The sequence below is a fragment of the Mastomys coucha genome, unplaced genomic scaffold, assembly GCF_008632895.1.
Source record: "Mastomys coucha isolate ucsf_1 unplaced genomic scaffold, UCSF_Mcou_1 pScaffold8, whole genome shotgun sequence".
Taxonomy (NCBI): Eukaryota; Metazoa; Chordata; class Mammalia; order Rodentia; family Muridae; genus Mastomys; species Mastomys coucha.
Window position 1 is genome coordinate 4,658,782 of NW_022196914.1, and position 15,123 is coordinate 4,673,904.

Consider the following 15,123-nt stretch of genomic DNA (forward strand, 5'->3'; position numbering starts at 1 on the left):
TATGTGCACCACCTTTGTGCCTGGTGCCCCTAGAAGCCAGAAAAAGGTGTCAGTTCCCCTGGAAATGGAGTTACTCAGAGTTATGTCACCATGTAGGTGCTGGGAATCGAAATCGGGCCCTCTACAAAAGCAACAACTGCTCTTAACAGAGCAGGCATGTAAGTCTTGGTTCTTTTTTTTTTTTTTAAAGATTTATTTATTATTTATTTATTACAAGTACACTGTAGCTGTCTTCAGATGCACCAGAAGAAGGTGTCAGATGTCATTATGGGTGGTTGTGAGCCACCATGTGGTTGCTGGGATTTGAACTCAGGACCTTTTGAAGAGCAATTGGTGCTCTTACCCGCTGAGCCATCTCGCCAGCCCCAAGTCTTGGTTCTTTTTTTTTTTTTTAAAGATTTATTTATTTATTATATGTAAGAACACTGTAGCTGTCTTCAGACCCACCAGAAGAGGGCATCAGATCTCATTACGGGTGGTTGTGAGCCACCATGTGGTTGCTGGGATTTGAACTCATGATCTTCCGAAGAACAGTCGGTGCTCTTCCCCACTGAGCCATCTCACCAGCCCCAAGTCTTGGTTCTTAAAGCATTCTCGGGCGAAGCTCCACGAATAGCCCGGAAACTCAAAACACTACCACGAGAGGAAGCCAAGGATGGACGGAGAGAGAAGGGACTCCTGAGCTGAGGAGAGAGCCGGAGGGTAGGACACACTCGGTGGAGGAAGCCACTCTGGCTGGCTGGCAGAGCTCTTCCAAACACCGGGCACGAGGCTGGCGAGGAGGCGGCGCGGGGAGCCGCTAGGTGTCCGCCCACCGGGCGGCACAGAGCATGCGCAGTGGGGGCGGCCCGCCCACGCGTCTCCAGGACACGGCTCTGGGGAGGCGGGCGCGGCCTCCTCGCCTCCTCTGTCCAGGGCGCAGCGTTTTCGCAGGCTCTGCGGACCTCAGCGGGAGGTAACGGCCTTGGAGCGTTCCCCAGGGGCTCGGTCCCCGCGCCTCCCGCCTCACAGGCTCTCCCGGCCAGCTGGGGTGTGTGGGGGGAACCTCGGTTTTTCTCGCGGCCGCACGCCGTTCTGCTCTGGTCCTCCCCGGCGTCGTAGGCGCCCCCTCCCCGCCGTGGCCCCCCGCCCCGCACACCTCCACCGGGGACCTTCGGGCAGGACTCTTCGGCCACCGTCACGGGAAGACTTCTGAGTAGACCCCAGCCGAAGTCAGAGCAGCGAGGGATGGACGCGGCTTCCTAGCGTCCTCCGTGGCAGTAACCGCTGGACGTCAGTGATTTTTCTTGAAATTGCACGCTCCGATTTGTTTGAAATAAAGGTACCCTTTTCCCCCCGTTCCCGTAGACTGGGCAGATTACTCCTCTCATATATTTTTGCGCGATGGGGCGGATTTTTCTCAGTTCTTCTATCAGCGGTGCCTGTTGTGTGGTGCTTGGTCTCTGTCCAGTAGCATCAGTGTTTTGAGAGGCTTTGCAGTACGCGTCAGAAAATGGTGTTTCGAATTCTAAGTGATGGGGCGTTGTACGTGATTCTGTAGGGCACGGTCCCAAAATCTTGAAGTGGTTTGCTATCTTTTTATCTTTTACGTTTTACTTGCACACATATAATTCTACATATTTCCAAACAAATCCTCTGCATAAATCCTTAAATGTTTATCTTTCATATCTAGATGTAAGGACTCATTAGACAAAAAAACATAATAAATTAATCCCTCAAAACCCAAACTAACAGTTTGCTGTCTCCAGAACACCTATTAGAATATTCACCAGCAGAATCTAATGATGATTAGCTGAATAGTGCCGGGTTTTCTCCTGTTGCCTGTTATCGATTTTGCATTTACATAAAAGTTGTAAAAATAATATAATTAAATATGTATTTTATTTAGATTAACCAGTTCTTTATATTTTGCCATGCTTTATTTTTCTGTTTACATGTGCATACATATAGTATTTAGGAACTATTAACTACCTAGAAATATGGGGCTGAAGAGATGACTCAGAGGTTATGAGCTCTGACTGCTCTTCTGAAGGTTCTGAGTTCAAATCCCAGCAACCTCACAGTGGCTCACAACCATCTGTAATGAGATTTGATGCCCTCTTCTGGGGTATCTGAAGACAACTACAGCATACTTACATATAGTAAATAAAATCTTAAAAAGAAAGGAAGGAAGGAAGGAAGGAAGAAAGAAAGAAAGATTACCTAGAAAGAAAGAAAGAAAGATTACCTAGAAAGAAAGAAAGAAAGATTACCTAGAAAGAAAGAAAGAAAGAAAGAAAGAAAGAAAGAAAGAAAAGAAAGAAAGATTACCTAGAAATAGTTTTTGGTTTGAGGATGCTTGCATGTATTAGACATTCTTATATTTATTTGTCATATTCAGTACAATGCAGAGTTCCAATAATGCCATAAAATTTGGGAACTTTAGTATTGAATAATACAGCATTTTTGTTTTCTGATGCAGGATAAAATGCTGCATTTGGCTGCCTTGTGCTGTTAAGTCATCTTTCTTTTGGAACACCTGAGCTTTTGTTTCTTCACTGACACTGGTTAGCAGGTTTCATGTCAATTTATCACAAACTAGAATCATTTGGGAAGAACCTGAGTTGAAAAAAATGCCTCCTCCACCTCACCCCCAGCACCACCCCTGCCCAGTTTGAAATGTGGCCAAGCCTGTGGGGTGTTTTCTTGATTGATGATTGGTGTGAGAGACCTCAGCTCACCCTTGGGCTGGTGGTCCTGGGGTGTGTAAGAAAGGCTGTGCAAGGAACCAGTCAGTAAGCAGCACTATTGAACCTCACAGGTCAAAGCAGTGCCTAGCTCCAAACCGGACGGTGTAAAAGCTCTTCTTACTTTTCATTTTAGTCTGGGCACAGAGAAGCCTTGGATTTATCCTTCCTGCCTCAGCCTCTGGAGTAGCTGCAACTTCATGTGTAGCAACAAAACTGGCTAGGCTTCTTCAGGTGAGCGAGTTTGGACTTGCTCACAGCTGTGTGGGCTGAAGGCAGTTTGCACTACCTGCTGAGAGAGTTTCATAAATGGTTACTCCAGAGATTTCTTTTCTCACCTTTTGTGATTTAGCCTTGGAAATTCATAGCGTCACTTCCATTGTATATTTTTTGGCCAAAGTAATCCCACAGTCTACCTTAAGGTCAAGGGAATAGGCAGAGCAGTGGCAAAGCCAGGAAGAGCAGGAGGCTGGGGAATTTGCCCTTCTTTACTAAAATACATACAGTCAGCTACACTGCAGATCTGCAGGAATGCAGAGCATATGGAAACTTTTGTTTATGGCTACTGTCTGAGAAATAACATGTTAAGAAAGCAACTACAATTTGCCTCTATTCAGGATGTGGATGAAATACAGAATGCAATTTCTTACCCTAACAAGAGAATTATTGGGGCTGGAGAAGACGGCTCAGCAGTTAAAGAGAACTGGCTGTTCTTCAGGAGGACCTGAGTTCAATTTCCAGAACCCACATGGCAGATTACAATTGTAACTCCAACTCCAGGAGATCCAACAGCCTCACACAGACATACATGAAAGAAAGACATCAATTCACATAAAATAAAAATAAATAAACCAGTTTTCTTAAGAAAAGAATTTTTGTAGATCCATTAAAAGTTTTTGGACTTCTAAGTTAGCATGTTCAGTGTTATTGTTTGAATTTCAGATGTCTCCTACAGGCTCAATATCTTGATTAATTAATTTGTTCCCAGCTTATGATGCTGTTTTGGGGTGTTCTAGAAACTTCAGGAGTTTGGTCTAGTTAGAGGACATAGGTCACTAGGGCTGCACCTTTGAAGGTTGTACCTGATCCCTACTGCCTCTGCCTTCTTTCTCCTGAGAGGTGAAGACTCTCCTCTTCCTTTGCTCCTACAGCAGGGTATTCTGGGGCAGACAACCAGCTGAGAGTTGGGCCTTCTGAAACGGAGCCACAGGAAGTCTCTCCTCCCTTCCTTAGGTGGTTTTCATCTGTTATTTTGTCAGTGTTGAGAAAAAAACCTATCCTTTGTAAGTATTACAGGCTAGTTATTATTGCCGTTACTATTCACAGGATCTTGGGACTGGCTTTGTTTGTTTGGTCATTGGTATCTCAACAAACATGGAGATGAGATTAGAAGTTTTGACATCAACAAGTATCAAGCAGAAAAAACCCTGGCCCAGAGTATCCTGGTTGGGTCAGGTGAGTTTTCCTTTATTCATATACTAAGGGTTTTATATATGTTAAATATGTGCTTTTCCTTATAAGATAGAGGAATAGTCTGTGGCCTCAAAAAACAACAACAAAGTGTGTGTGTGTGTGTGTGTGTGTGTGTGTGTGTTAGTGTTATAATGTATGGGTTAGCATTTTCAGAAAACGTGCATACCTATGGCAAGTGGGTATGTCAAAGTTATAATGTATAAGTTAGCATTTACAGAGAATTGAGTCTTCTATCTAGGTGAAAGCTTTTGTTTTCAATTTTTTTCCTCATATCAAGTTTCTTCATATCAAGGGAGTGTTGAATTTCTTACACTTGCACTACCAAAACAGTGAAGTGTTTCCCAATATTGTGTCTTTCATGATTGTGCTATAAAGTAAGCTCAGAGCTGGATAGGAGAGGTGGGCCATAAGGCATTAATAATCCAGGAATTCCATTCATAAAATATGATATAGCACTCACACCTAGAGAGGGCAAACCTACACAATCCCCTTCTAATTATAATGATCATTGACATAAAGATTCAAATTTTCAGGCTGGCGAGATGGCTCAGCAGGTAAGAGCACTGACTGCTCTTCTCAAGGTCCTGAGTTCGGATCCCAGCAACCACATGGTGGCTCACAACCACCTGTAATGAGATCTGACGCCCTCTTCTGGTGTGTCTGAACACAGCTACAGTATATTGCGTCGGAGCGAGCAGGCTGGAGCAAGCGGGGTCATCCTGAGTTCAATTCCCAGCAGCCACATGATGGCTCACAGCCATCTGTACAGCTACTGTGTACTCATATACATAAAAAATAAATCTTAAAAAAAGATTCAAATTTTCAATGAGAAATTTTACTGTAAATTAACTTACCTGTAATGGGAGTTCTCTACTTTAAAAAAAAATTTTTTTAATGTTCTGTGTATAACTGTTTCCCTCTCATGTATGTAAGTACTTTACATGCATGATTGGTTCCCACACAGAACAGAAGAGGAGTACAGTTGTGAACTGCACATGGGTGCTGGGAATCAAGCCGTGCATGGAAAAGTAGCAAGTACTCTTCACCTCTGAGCCATCCTCCAGCCCAGGAGTTTTTAACTTTTATACTCATCAGAGTCATCTGGACAGGTGAAATTTATTCAGCCATAAAGGAAGAATTTTGAAGGATCATGTATGGAGCTAGAGATCATCCTGTTGTAAACAAGAGAAGCTTGTTTAAAGACACGCTCTGCCCACGTTTTCTCAAAATGTGAAAAAAAAATGTGAAATGGGACCCTGTAGAAGGAAAAAGGGGTCAGAGGGAGGGAGGAGGGGCCCAGGGGGAGGGAGGAGGGGCCCAGTTGGAGGGGAAGGGGTTCAGTTGGAGGGGGAGGGGTCCAGTTGAAGCAGAAGGGGTCCGGGGGAGGGGCCCAGTTGGAGGGGAAGGAGAGGTCAGAGGAGGAAGGAGGGGTCCAGTGAGAGGTAGACATGACAAAAGAGGGTGATGGGAAGAGGGAGAAAGATAAATACGCTGTGCTTTTTCTTATGTTTCATCTAGACTTTATATGTATATGCATACAAGACAAAAACAGAAGGGGGAGTGAGTTCTTGGAAGTAGGAAAGGGACAAGGGAGGTTAATGGGCCAGTATGAGCAAACTATGTGATAAGTATGTTTAAAAATATTGTAATGAAATGATTTTGAAATATTTTTTACACTAACTAAAATAATAACAAAAACAGATTGCTGAGTCCCAGAGCATTTCCAGCTCAGTAAGTCTGGGCTGGGTAATCTACGTTTTTCTGTTTGCTTGTTTCATTTTTTTAATGTTTAGAGTGTTTCAAACTTTGTTTATGTGTTTTATGAATGAGTGTTTTGTTTGGATGTATGCCTGCATACCAGAAGAAAGCATCAGATTCCATGGAAATTCCATGAGACTGCAGTTATAGATGGTTGTGAGCCACCATGTGGGTGCTGTGAACTGAAGTAGGACCTCAGGAAGAGCAGCCAGTGCTTTTACCAATGAGCCGTCTCTCCAGCCCTGCTAATTTGTGTTTTTATCAGCTTCTAAGGTGTCGTTGCTGCTGCTGACTCCACAAACTTCATCAAAAATACCTTCCTTTTTCTAGACAAAGTGATCAGAGTCATGTGCTTATGGATTTCCAGAGCCTTATGCATTTTAATCTAAATCAAGCGGTATAAAATTTGTCCATACGAATGTTTACATAATAAGACATTAACTTGGCTAATGCCCCTAGAGTGTTAACCTTTAAAAAACTTTAAATGCAGTTGTTAGATCACCTTACCCAGTAATTTTAGCAGGAGGTATTTTATTATTATCTACTTGTTTCATAGTCCTGGATGCAGAATCATGACCTCATGCATGCTGGACAAGCATTCCTAACACAGAGCAACACCCCAACCCAAGACATTTTAAAACAGAATGCAAAATGCTTAGATTTTAGGTTAATCTTTACTTTAGGTGTGTGGTGTAAATTATTCTTGTTCTTAAATGTTATCTTGCTTTCCTTTCTAGAATAACTTATATAGACAAGATTGAATTTACTCTTGGGATCAACTAAGAGCTTCACATTTTTTTTCCCCTAGGAAAATGAAGCTGTTTTTCTTTTGGATGAGAAATTCATAAATGAGATTAATTTGCTGTCAGGAAGAACAAAGAAGAAGATTCCTAGTCTGCAGCCTTTGTTGAAGGATGTTGTTTTTCTGACAACATCCACTAATGGTTAAGTAGTACTGACATGTTCAAAGGCTAGCTCACTGTGGTTTTAAAGAAAACAAAGTGAGTGGTGGTATTAATGTTGATTTTGCTTTTGAACAGATGTGTGGCTGTCTGGGGTCCTCACTACAGGAGAGCTGTTCCTATGGAACAAAGACCAGGATTGTTTGAAAAAGATACAAGTGACTGAAAAGCCTAAAGAAGCTATTAAAGCTACAGTAGGTAGGGATTTTCAGATTTTTGTTTGATGGGAAAAGGTCTATGAAATTTTTTCGTAGTGCACTTTGATAACTACATCTGTGTTTGTGGGCTTGTGCATATGTTTCTGTCTGTATACTGTATGTTCTCAAATTTAGCTGGTGGTGCTTGCACCTAATTGAGCTTGAAGGAGAAAACCTGGCATGCCTGTCATTGCTATGATAAGAGGTCCCTACTGTCACATGATATTGCAGGTTTTATGGTACAGGTCTGTAATCCCAACCACTCAGGAGACTGAGGTAGGAGGACCAGAAGGTTAAACATTGCTGGTCCCTCAGATTGAGCTGAAGGTCAGCATGAGTGCAGACCCTGTCTTAAAAGGTGAAAAGAACTTTAGTAGTGGGTTTCAGTGTTAAAGCACTTGCCCAGCATGCACATGGCAAAGGTTCAGTTTTTAGTATGTTATTGTTAATGCCAGGCATGGTGGTACACGCCTTTAAATCCCAGCATCTAGGAGACAGAGGCAGGCAGAGCTCTCTGACTTTGAGACCAGCCTGGTCTACGTAGTAAGTTCCAGGATAACCAGGGCTACAAAGAGAGATTCTGTCTCAAAAAACAAACAAAAAGTAATAAATGTTATTATTGTTTGTACTTTTATTACTAGTGCTTTAGCTATAACATCCTGAATGTAAACAGCTTGAGTTCCTATTACAAGGGTAGCTAACCTTGCCAGGCAAGCGTTTAGGAGGCTGGAGGGGGATCACAGTGAGTTAGAGGCCAACAGATTGAGACCCTATTTCATAAAAACCAAAAAATAGAAAAAAAAATCAGATTTTAAATGTTTAATTTCTCTGTTTTGTTTTGTGTTAATTAGCAAGCTCTTCAAGACTATACTTATATGTAGCTGAAAATGGGAAAAGAATTCTGCTTATTACATCTTCTGGCTGCATACTTCTGTGGGAATATTTGGAATTGAAGACTATCTTAGCTTCTGAAAGCCTTTCTTTGGTGGGTCAGTGGTCCCAGATTGTGCCCGAAGAAGCAGTTTTATTGCCTTCCACTAAAGATAAAGAAGCTGTAGTGGATGCTGTTTTCGTAAAAAATGAGGTAAAATCCAAATGATACACCATGGAATAGAGCTCTTAGGCTTTAAGAACTGGTGTTCTCTGGGAACCTGTTTAGTCAGGGGTATAATTGCATACCTGTTTGTTACTAATTAGAGCTGGTGGGAGATTACTGTTGGAATAATGATTTTTTTTAAAAGATTTATTTTATTTTATTTATGTGTATGAGTACATTGTAGCTGTACAGATGGCCGTGAGCCATCATGTGTGTGGCTGCTGGGAATTGAACTCTGGCCCTGTTCTCTCTGGCGTAATTCACTGTAGCTGTCTTCAGACACACCAGAAGAGGGCGTCAGATCTCATCATGGGTGGTTATGAGCCACCATGTGGTTACTGGGATCCGAACTCAGGACCTTTGGAAGAGCAGTCAGTGTTCTTACCCGCTGAGCCATCTCACCAGCCCCTGGAATAATGATTTTAAAAATGGTTTCAAATTAAAATTCCCTTCCTCCTAGTCATAGTATGACTTGGAGTAGCATGGTGGTGAACATGGTGTTACATACGTGCAGTCCAAGCACTTGGGAGGCAGATGTGGGTAGTGAGCAGGGTAAGGCAGACCTACAGTCCAGACGCTTGGGAGGCAAATGTGCAAGGATTTCCTCAAACTTGAGCCATCCTTCCTTGCATATTAAGCTCCAGACTATCTTGGCTTTATAGTAAGGCCTTGTCACAAACAGCCAAGTTAAAATAAAATAAAATTCTCAGGATATAGTAGATTCATTCTTTAAAATAAAAAGTTTAAGTAGTGTCAAATTGTCTCTGTATGAACTTTCATCTATTACATAATCCACTTTTGTTAGAAATTGTGGTTTGAAGTCAGGCTTGGTGGTACATAATTATAATCTCAGCTTTATGGAAGCAAGATGATCAGTTCAGATCAGCCTGGGCCATGTAACAGCCTTACTTTAAAATAAAAGCAGGGTGATGGTGGCACAGGCCTTTAATCCCAGCACTCAGTAGGCAGAGGCAGAGGCAGAGGCAGGTAAATCTCTGAGTTCAAGGCCAGCCTGGTGTACAAAATGAATTCCAGGACAGTCATGGCTGTTACAGATAGAAACCCTGTCTTGAAAAACAAAACAAAACAAAAATTGCATTTTGAAATTTTATTAGTCCCTCCAGTAAGGTGATACTCTGATATAATTAATATAAACTATAAGAGAATAATTTTACAGTAACCTTCCTAGCAACAGCAAGTGGCAGTATATATCTTTAAACTAGTATTTGTACATATCAATGAAGCAGCATATAGTACTTCTGTATATTTATATATTATAGTCAAATCTAGGTAGTAAGCATTTCCATGCCCTCAAGCATTAAACACATTAATATGTTAGGAATTTTAATCTTTGAGTCACTTTGATGATATTGTTATATTTTATATCATTAATCATAATACTGATAATAAGGTCAGCAGTTACCCTACTGTGCTATTGAAAAACCAGTCCAGATTCCTTTACTTTGGTGTCTCTTATTGGACTTGAATGTAAACAATGTGCTCAAGGCCGGGGTTTTCTCCCCAGCCCCAACAGAGCTCTCCCCTGGCCTTATGCTGATTTCCCATTTGGGCCTTGCTTCTGGGAAAAGAAAAATAACGTAGCCTTAAGGTTACTGTTAAAAATGAAAATATAATCTGGGGCCTGATATTTTCCATTTATAGGAGACATTTTCATATATCAATTTATTTTCAGATTAATTTTATACTAAATTACTAAATTTATCTACAGCTACTTGGTGACTGCTGCCTGTGTTCGTTTACTTTTTATTCTGGAGAATGCTTGAAGTTAACATTTCTGGCCATTCAGTGGTATGAAAATATATTTACATCTGTAAGGTGAGGTAAATATTTCCCTTTCTCTTATTTTCCACTTTTAAACTAGTGTTGTCATTTTTGACCAGTATGTATTTAAGAGTTTTAGATCTTCATTTTGGTTTTCTGGCTTTGTAGATCTTTCTTTTCACCTTTCACTTTTAAACATTTAATCTAGACAATTTCTCTTGTTTTTATTTCTTTTCCTAGAAGGAAGAACATGTAAGAGATAGCATGGTTTGTGATAGTATATTTGTCTTGATACTATAAAAATAATGAAATGAAATTTAAAGGGGGTAAAAATATTTGGACTTACGTTGTATGTTTGAAATGCTCAACTATTTTATTTTATTCTGTGTTTTTGGACAAAGTCTCACTATGTAGCCCTGGCTCTCCTGGAACTCTGTGTGTGAACCATGCTGGCCTTGGATGCAGAGAGATCGATCCTCTTGTTTTTGTTTTGTTTTGTTTTGTTTTGTTTTTTAGCTTATCTGCATTTATTTTATGCTGAATTTATTCCCGTGCCATGAGTTTTTGTTTCTTCAGTTTCTTCTGGGATATCCTTTTCTTCTCTGCAGCCTCCTCTTCTGGCTTTGGAGCAATCTGCTCCTTCTCAGTGAGAACCATCTCCATGTGGCAGGGGGAGCTCATGGATGAGTTGATCCGGCCACTAGCTCTGTAGGTTCGTGGGCGCATCTTAGGTGCCTTGTTCACCTGGATGTGTTCAATGACTAGAGAATCTACGTCTAAACCCTTAAGTTCAGCATTACTCTCTGCATTTTTAAGCATGTGCAGCAAAAACTCAGCACTCTTTTTTGGCCACTGTCCCTGTGTCCAGCCGCACTGTTTGGCCTGGGCGCACCTACCGACTCCACCATTATACCGCCGGAGCGGCACATATTGTTTCTTTAAAGTGACATCCTTCAGGTACTTGGTGGCTTTGCGGATATGCATACCCTTGATGACCTGGGCAGTTTCCCGGGTGTTCTTAAAGTGAACACGGAGGTTTGAAACTCTTGATTTGCATGATTTTGTGGGGTTTTCTGGGTCAAGAGAGTAGTGAACTATCTTCACAGGTCACCTCTGGCCACTTACAGGAAGAGAGATCCTCTTGTTTTTACATCCCAAATGCTGGAGCCATCAGGCCTATCCAAGAGTTTTTTTTTTTTTTTTTAATTTTTAAAAAAAAAAATTAATAGTAAAAGAGTTTGTATTCTAAGCATGATAAAATAGAGCAAAGTATATTAAAAGCTTATGATTCCTAGGTAATATTTAGAAAAGTAATGTGACTTATGAATTCTTTGTTGTGCTTTGTTAGCCACATAAAGTAAAACAGTTAAGTTTTTAAGTAGGTGAGTAAATTTATACATCTGTTTAATTATCTCTCAGAACAAATGTGGGAAATTGACATGATCTAAAAAGGTTGTTTCTCCTACTTTTTTCTCAGCTTTTAAACTAATGTACATTAGTTGTATAAAAAAATAAGTTTCTTTATCCATTTCTCTTGCTCATAGTCATATTCCTAGCATCCTTGCTCAGCCCTCTTCCCTATTTTGATATTTTCTATCTCATAAAAATGTTTAAACATTTAGTTGAAACAAGTATAATTAGGTTTGATTATGGAACATAACTCTTTTTTTAAATTTTATTTATTTTATGTATATGAGTACACTGTAGCTGTACAGATGGCCGTGAGCCATCATGTGTGTGGCTGCTGGGAATTGGACTCAGGACCTCTACTGGTCCTGCTCGCTCCGGCCCTGCTCGCTCGGTGTAATTCACTGTAGCTGTCTTCAGACACACCCGAAGAGGGTGTCAGATCTCATTACAGGTGGTTGTAAGCCACCATGTGGTTGCTGGGATCTGAACTCAGAACCTTCAGAAGAGCAGTCAGTGCTCTTACCTGCTGAGCCATCTCTCCAGCCTGGAACATAACTTGCAGAGCTCCAACACCAAACTAGATAGACAGACAACTACTGAACAGTCACTAATATGTATATTTCCATGTCCGGAGGTATAGGTCTACCCTTTTATTTTCTGTTATGAACTATGTATCAACTTCAGAATTATTGTATGAACTTGGCATGGTCTCATATGTCACTTGGGAGGCTGAGGAAGAAGGCTCCCTTGATCCCAGGAGGTCAAGGTCAGTCCGGGTCATATATTGAGACATCATCTCTAAAACAAAATACACATGTATCAAAAATAAGTAAATAAAATTGTTAAAGCTTGCTATAATATTTCATTACTTTGTTAGGTCATTGCTGTTCCGTGTTCACTGGGCACAACAGGAATGTCTTTTATGCAATCTGACCCCTAAGTGTGCTTCAGTAAAGTCAAGAGGAGCTCTGATCTCAGCCTTCTCAAGAGATGGCCTTGCCCTAGCAGTAACTCTTAATCAGAAAGACCCAACGGTCAGTAATAGCCTCTGTCCTTACTGCTACTTCATGTTTTAAAGTTGAAGTTTTCAATTCATTGTGTTTTGGTAAAGTTATATAAATTAGCTGCCATAATTTTCAGAAGTTGTTCTGGAGAAATATAAAGTTAAAAAACATACCTTGGCCAGATACACCTTTAATCAAGCACTCAGGAGGGGGACAGGCAGATCTCTAAATTGGAGGCCAGCCTGGTCTACAGAGTGAGTTCCAGGACAGCCAGGGCTATACAGAGAAACCCAGTCTCGAAAAACCAAACCAAACCAAACCAACCAACCAACCAAAAAAAAAAACAAAAAGAAAAACAAAACAAAAAGCTTATATTGGTGGCAAATGCTCCTAATCCCAGCACTCTGCATACTGGGGCAGGAGGATGTGAGTTGAAGGACAGCCTGGGCTACATAGCAAACCCCTGTCTCAAACACAACAAAACAGAATGAACAATGAAAGGAGGATAAAAGAAACAGGGAAGGAGAGGGGAGAGCAGGGCTGCATGCTACTCAACCCCAGCAGTTTGCAGGGCTGGGGTGGGAGGATTTCAAGTTTAAGGCTACTGTGGGCAGAGAGGGGTGACGGGCTGCCAGTACAGTCTGGCTTAGAAAGGCTGCTTACTGTAGCAGTGAGAGGCCCTCTCAGCCTCCAGTGTTGTAAGAATAACTTCTTGGTTGTCATGTTTTCCCCCATCTAGGCAACTCAGGTGTTATTTATAAACATACTGACTTTTGTTACTCTCTGTGGTGGCCTTAAAGGATGTAGTAATAAGAATCCTGTGGTCCCAGCTACACTTACCAGGTAAGAACACATGTACTTATTTCTAAGGAGGTTTTTGCTGGGCAGTGGTGGCTCACGCCTTTAATCCCAGCACTTGGGAGGCAGAGGCAGGCAGATTTCTGAGTTCGAGGCCAGCCTGGGCTACAGAGTGAGTTCCAGGACAGCCAGGGCAATCCAGAAAAACCTTGTTTTGAAAAACCAAAAATAAATAAATAAATAAATAAATAAATAAATAAATAAATTCAGGTTATGTTTTTACCTGGTAAATTCTGAAAGTTGCTTTACATAAAGCCTCAAATGCTTTTAAAGAAAGGGTAGGGTAGAAAATATACAAATGCATTTTCTTTTTCAATTTTTTTCTGTCTTTTTAGGAATGCAGTTGGAGTAAGTAGAGCAGCAATATGAGGCTTTGTTAGGGAGGGTGAGATGGGAAATCCAGGAGGGAGACCATCACTCATTCAGGAAGGTTGGGCATTTGCAACCTTTAAACAGTTGACATTGATGGTGATTTTTGCATAACAGCATGAACTATAAGACCTGTACAAGTTGGGTGTGGTGGCACACACCTTTAATCCCAGAACTCTGCAGGCAGAGGCAGGGGGATCTTGAGGAGTTTGAGGCCAGCTAGCAGCAAGACTCACAATGGGGCTATAAAGAAAGATCCCGTCTTTAAAAAAAAAAAAAAAAAAAAAGAAAGAAAGAAAGAAAGGAAAAGACCTGTAAAAGATTGTAGTACAAATATTTCCTCTTGAGCTTCCAACCTCTGTCTGTGAACTCCTTCTGTGCTATCCTCTTGAGTCTGCAGAGTGGTCAGGTCCTCTGGCCCCTTCTCTTCATTCCTTCCCTCCCCACAGCTCCTTTCTAAGAGCAGCACTGGGCTCAGCTCAGGCGTCCTCTTGACTTAATGCCTGCCACTGTCACAAGGGTTGGGAGCTGCTTTTTATTCTAGTGACACATGATGCTGCCAGGGAGTTAAGGAGCAAGGAATAGCTTTGGGAAGAGGCAGTGCTGGTGAGTGGGATCTCCATTAGGCTGCAGAGTCTCAGAATCTGTCCGTCAGTCTTGGTCATAGGTGCCAATGAGATTACAGTTCATTCTCATCAAAAGATGAGTGCCTCGACATTGGGGAATATTTTCATTTCTGAATTGCTTACAAATCTAATAAATTTCTAATTGGAATGTTGTTGGAAAAGATAGTATAAACCTTTTATTTCTACAAAATAACATTCACAAAATTTATGTGAGAGTTACCAACTAACCAGTCCTTTCTAAAACTGTCATTTGCCCTTTCTAGGTCATATTGGGTAGGTGACATCAGCTGGACGCATGACAGTCTTTTTCTGGCTTGTGTATTAAAACGTGGCTCCCTGGTTTTATTGACCTGCCTAGGTGAATTGCTAACATTAGTTACGTTTGGTTGCTCTATAGAATTTGGGCCAGCTGAATTTATTCCTCTTCATCCACTAATAACATATAGGTGAGAAATTTGAATTGTTTTGTGTATATAATGTATTTTCTTTGGTGATTAATTTTATTATATAGTTTTACAAAAACAATTTCATCTCCAAATTTATGTTTTTTCTCTCTGTGAGTCTGTCATGTCAATATCTGTTTCTTATCTGTTTCTAATTATTTATAGTTTTCTTCCTGTTTCTTTTTGTGGCTTAATCCTGGTGAAAATTTGACATTGTGACTATGTAAGTATAAAGTTATTTAAATTATCTTTTAAAAGATTTATTAATTTTTATTTATATGAGTACACTGTAGCTGCCTTCAGACACACACTAGACAAGTACATCGGATCCCATTACAGATGGCTGTGAGGCACCATGTGGTTGCTGGGAATTGAACTCAGGACCTCCAGAAGAGTAGTCCGTGCTCTATTTAGATTCT

The 15,123-nt window shown here is 41.0% G+C and overlaps 1 protein-coding gene and 1 pseudogene across 5 annotated transcripts in view; one reads left to right on the forward strand and one right to left on the reverse strand.

Annotated features, from left to right (window-relative positions):
* The first annotated feature begins 837 nt into the window (after positions 1-837).
* The window catches only part of Cplane1 (ciliogenesis and planar polarity effector 1), a 94,685-nt gene continuing 80,399 nt past the window's right edge, over positions 838-15,123 (forward strand). For 3 of the 5 annotated variants that reach the window (XR_004115585.1, XM_031359817.1, XM_031359818.1), the window contains exons 1-9: positions 838-1,321; positions 4,053-4,181; positions 6,766-6,901; positions 6,998-7,117; positions 7,968-8,200; positions 9,942-10,048; positions 12,282-12,438; positions 13,148-13,251; positions 14,525-14,707. Coding sequence is in view for 3 of the 5 variants with exons in the window: in XM_031359817.1 (XP_031215677.1) it covers positions 4,101-4,181; positions 6,766-6,901; positions 6,998-7,117; positions 7,968-8,200; positions 9,942-10,048; positions 12,282-12,438; positions 13,148-13,251; positions 14,525-14,707 (1,121 nt within the window). In the remaining 2 variants the exon portion in view is untranslated. Of the gene's footprint in view, positions 1,322-4,052; positions 4,182-6,765; positions 6,902-6,997; positions 7,118-7,967; positions 8,201-9,941; positions 10,049-12,281; positions 12,439-13,147; positions 13,252-14,524; positions 14,708-15,123 lie in introns of those variants that run through there. The other 2 variants (XM_031359819.1, XM_031359820.1) reach the window with 2 other exon arrangements.
* LOC116083113 lies at positions 10,522-10,993 on the reverse strand (annotated as a pseudogene).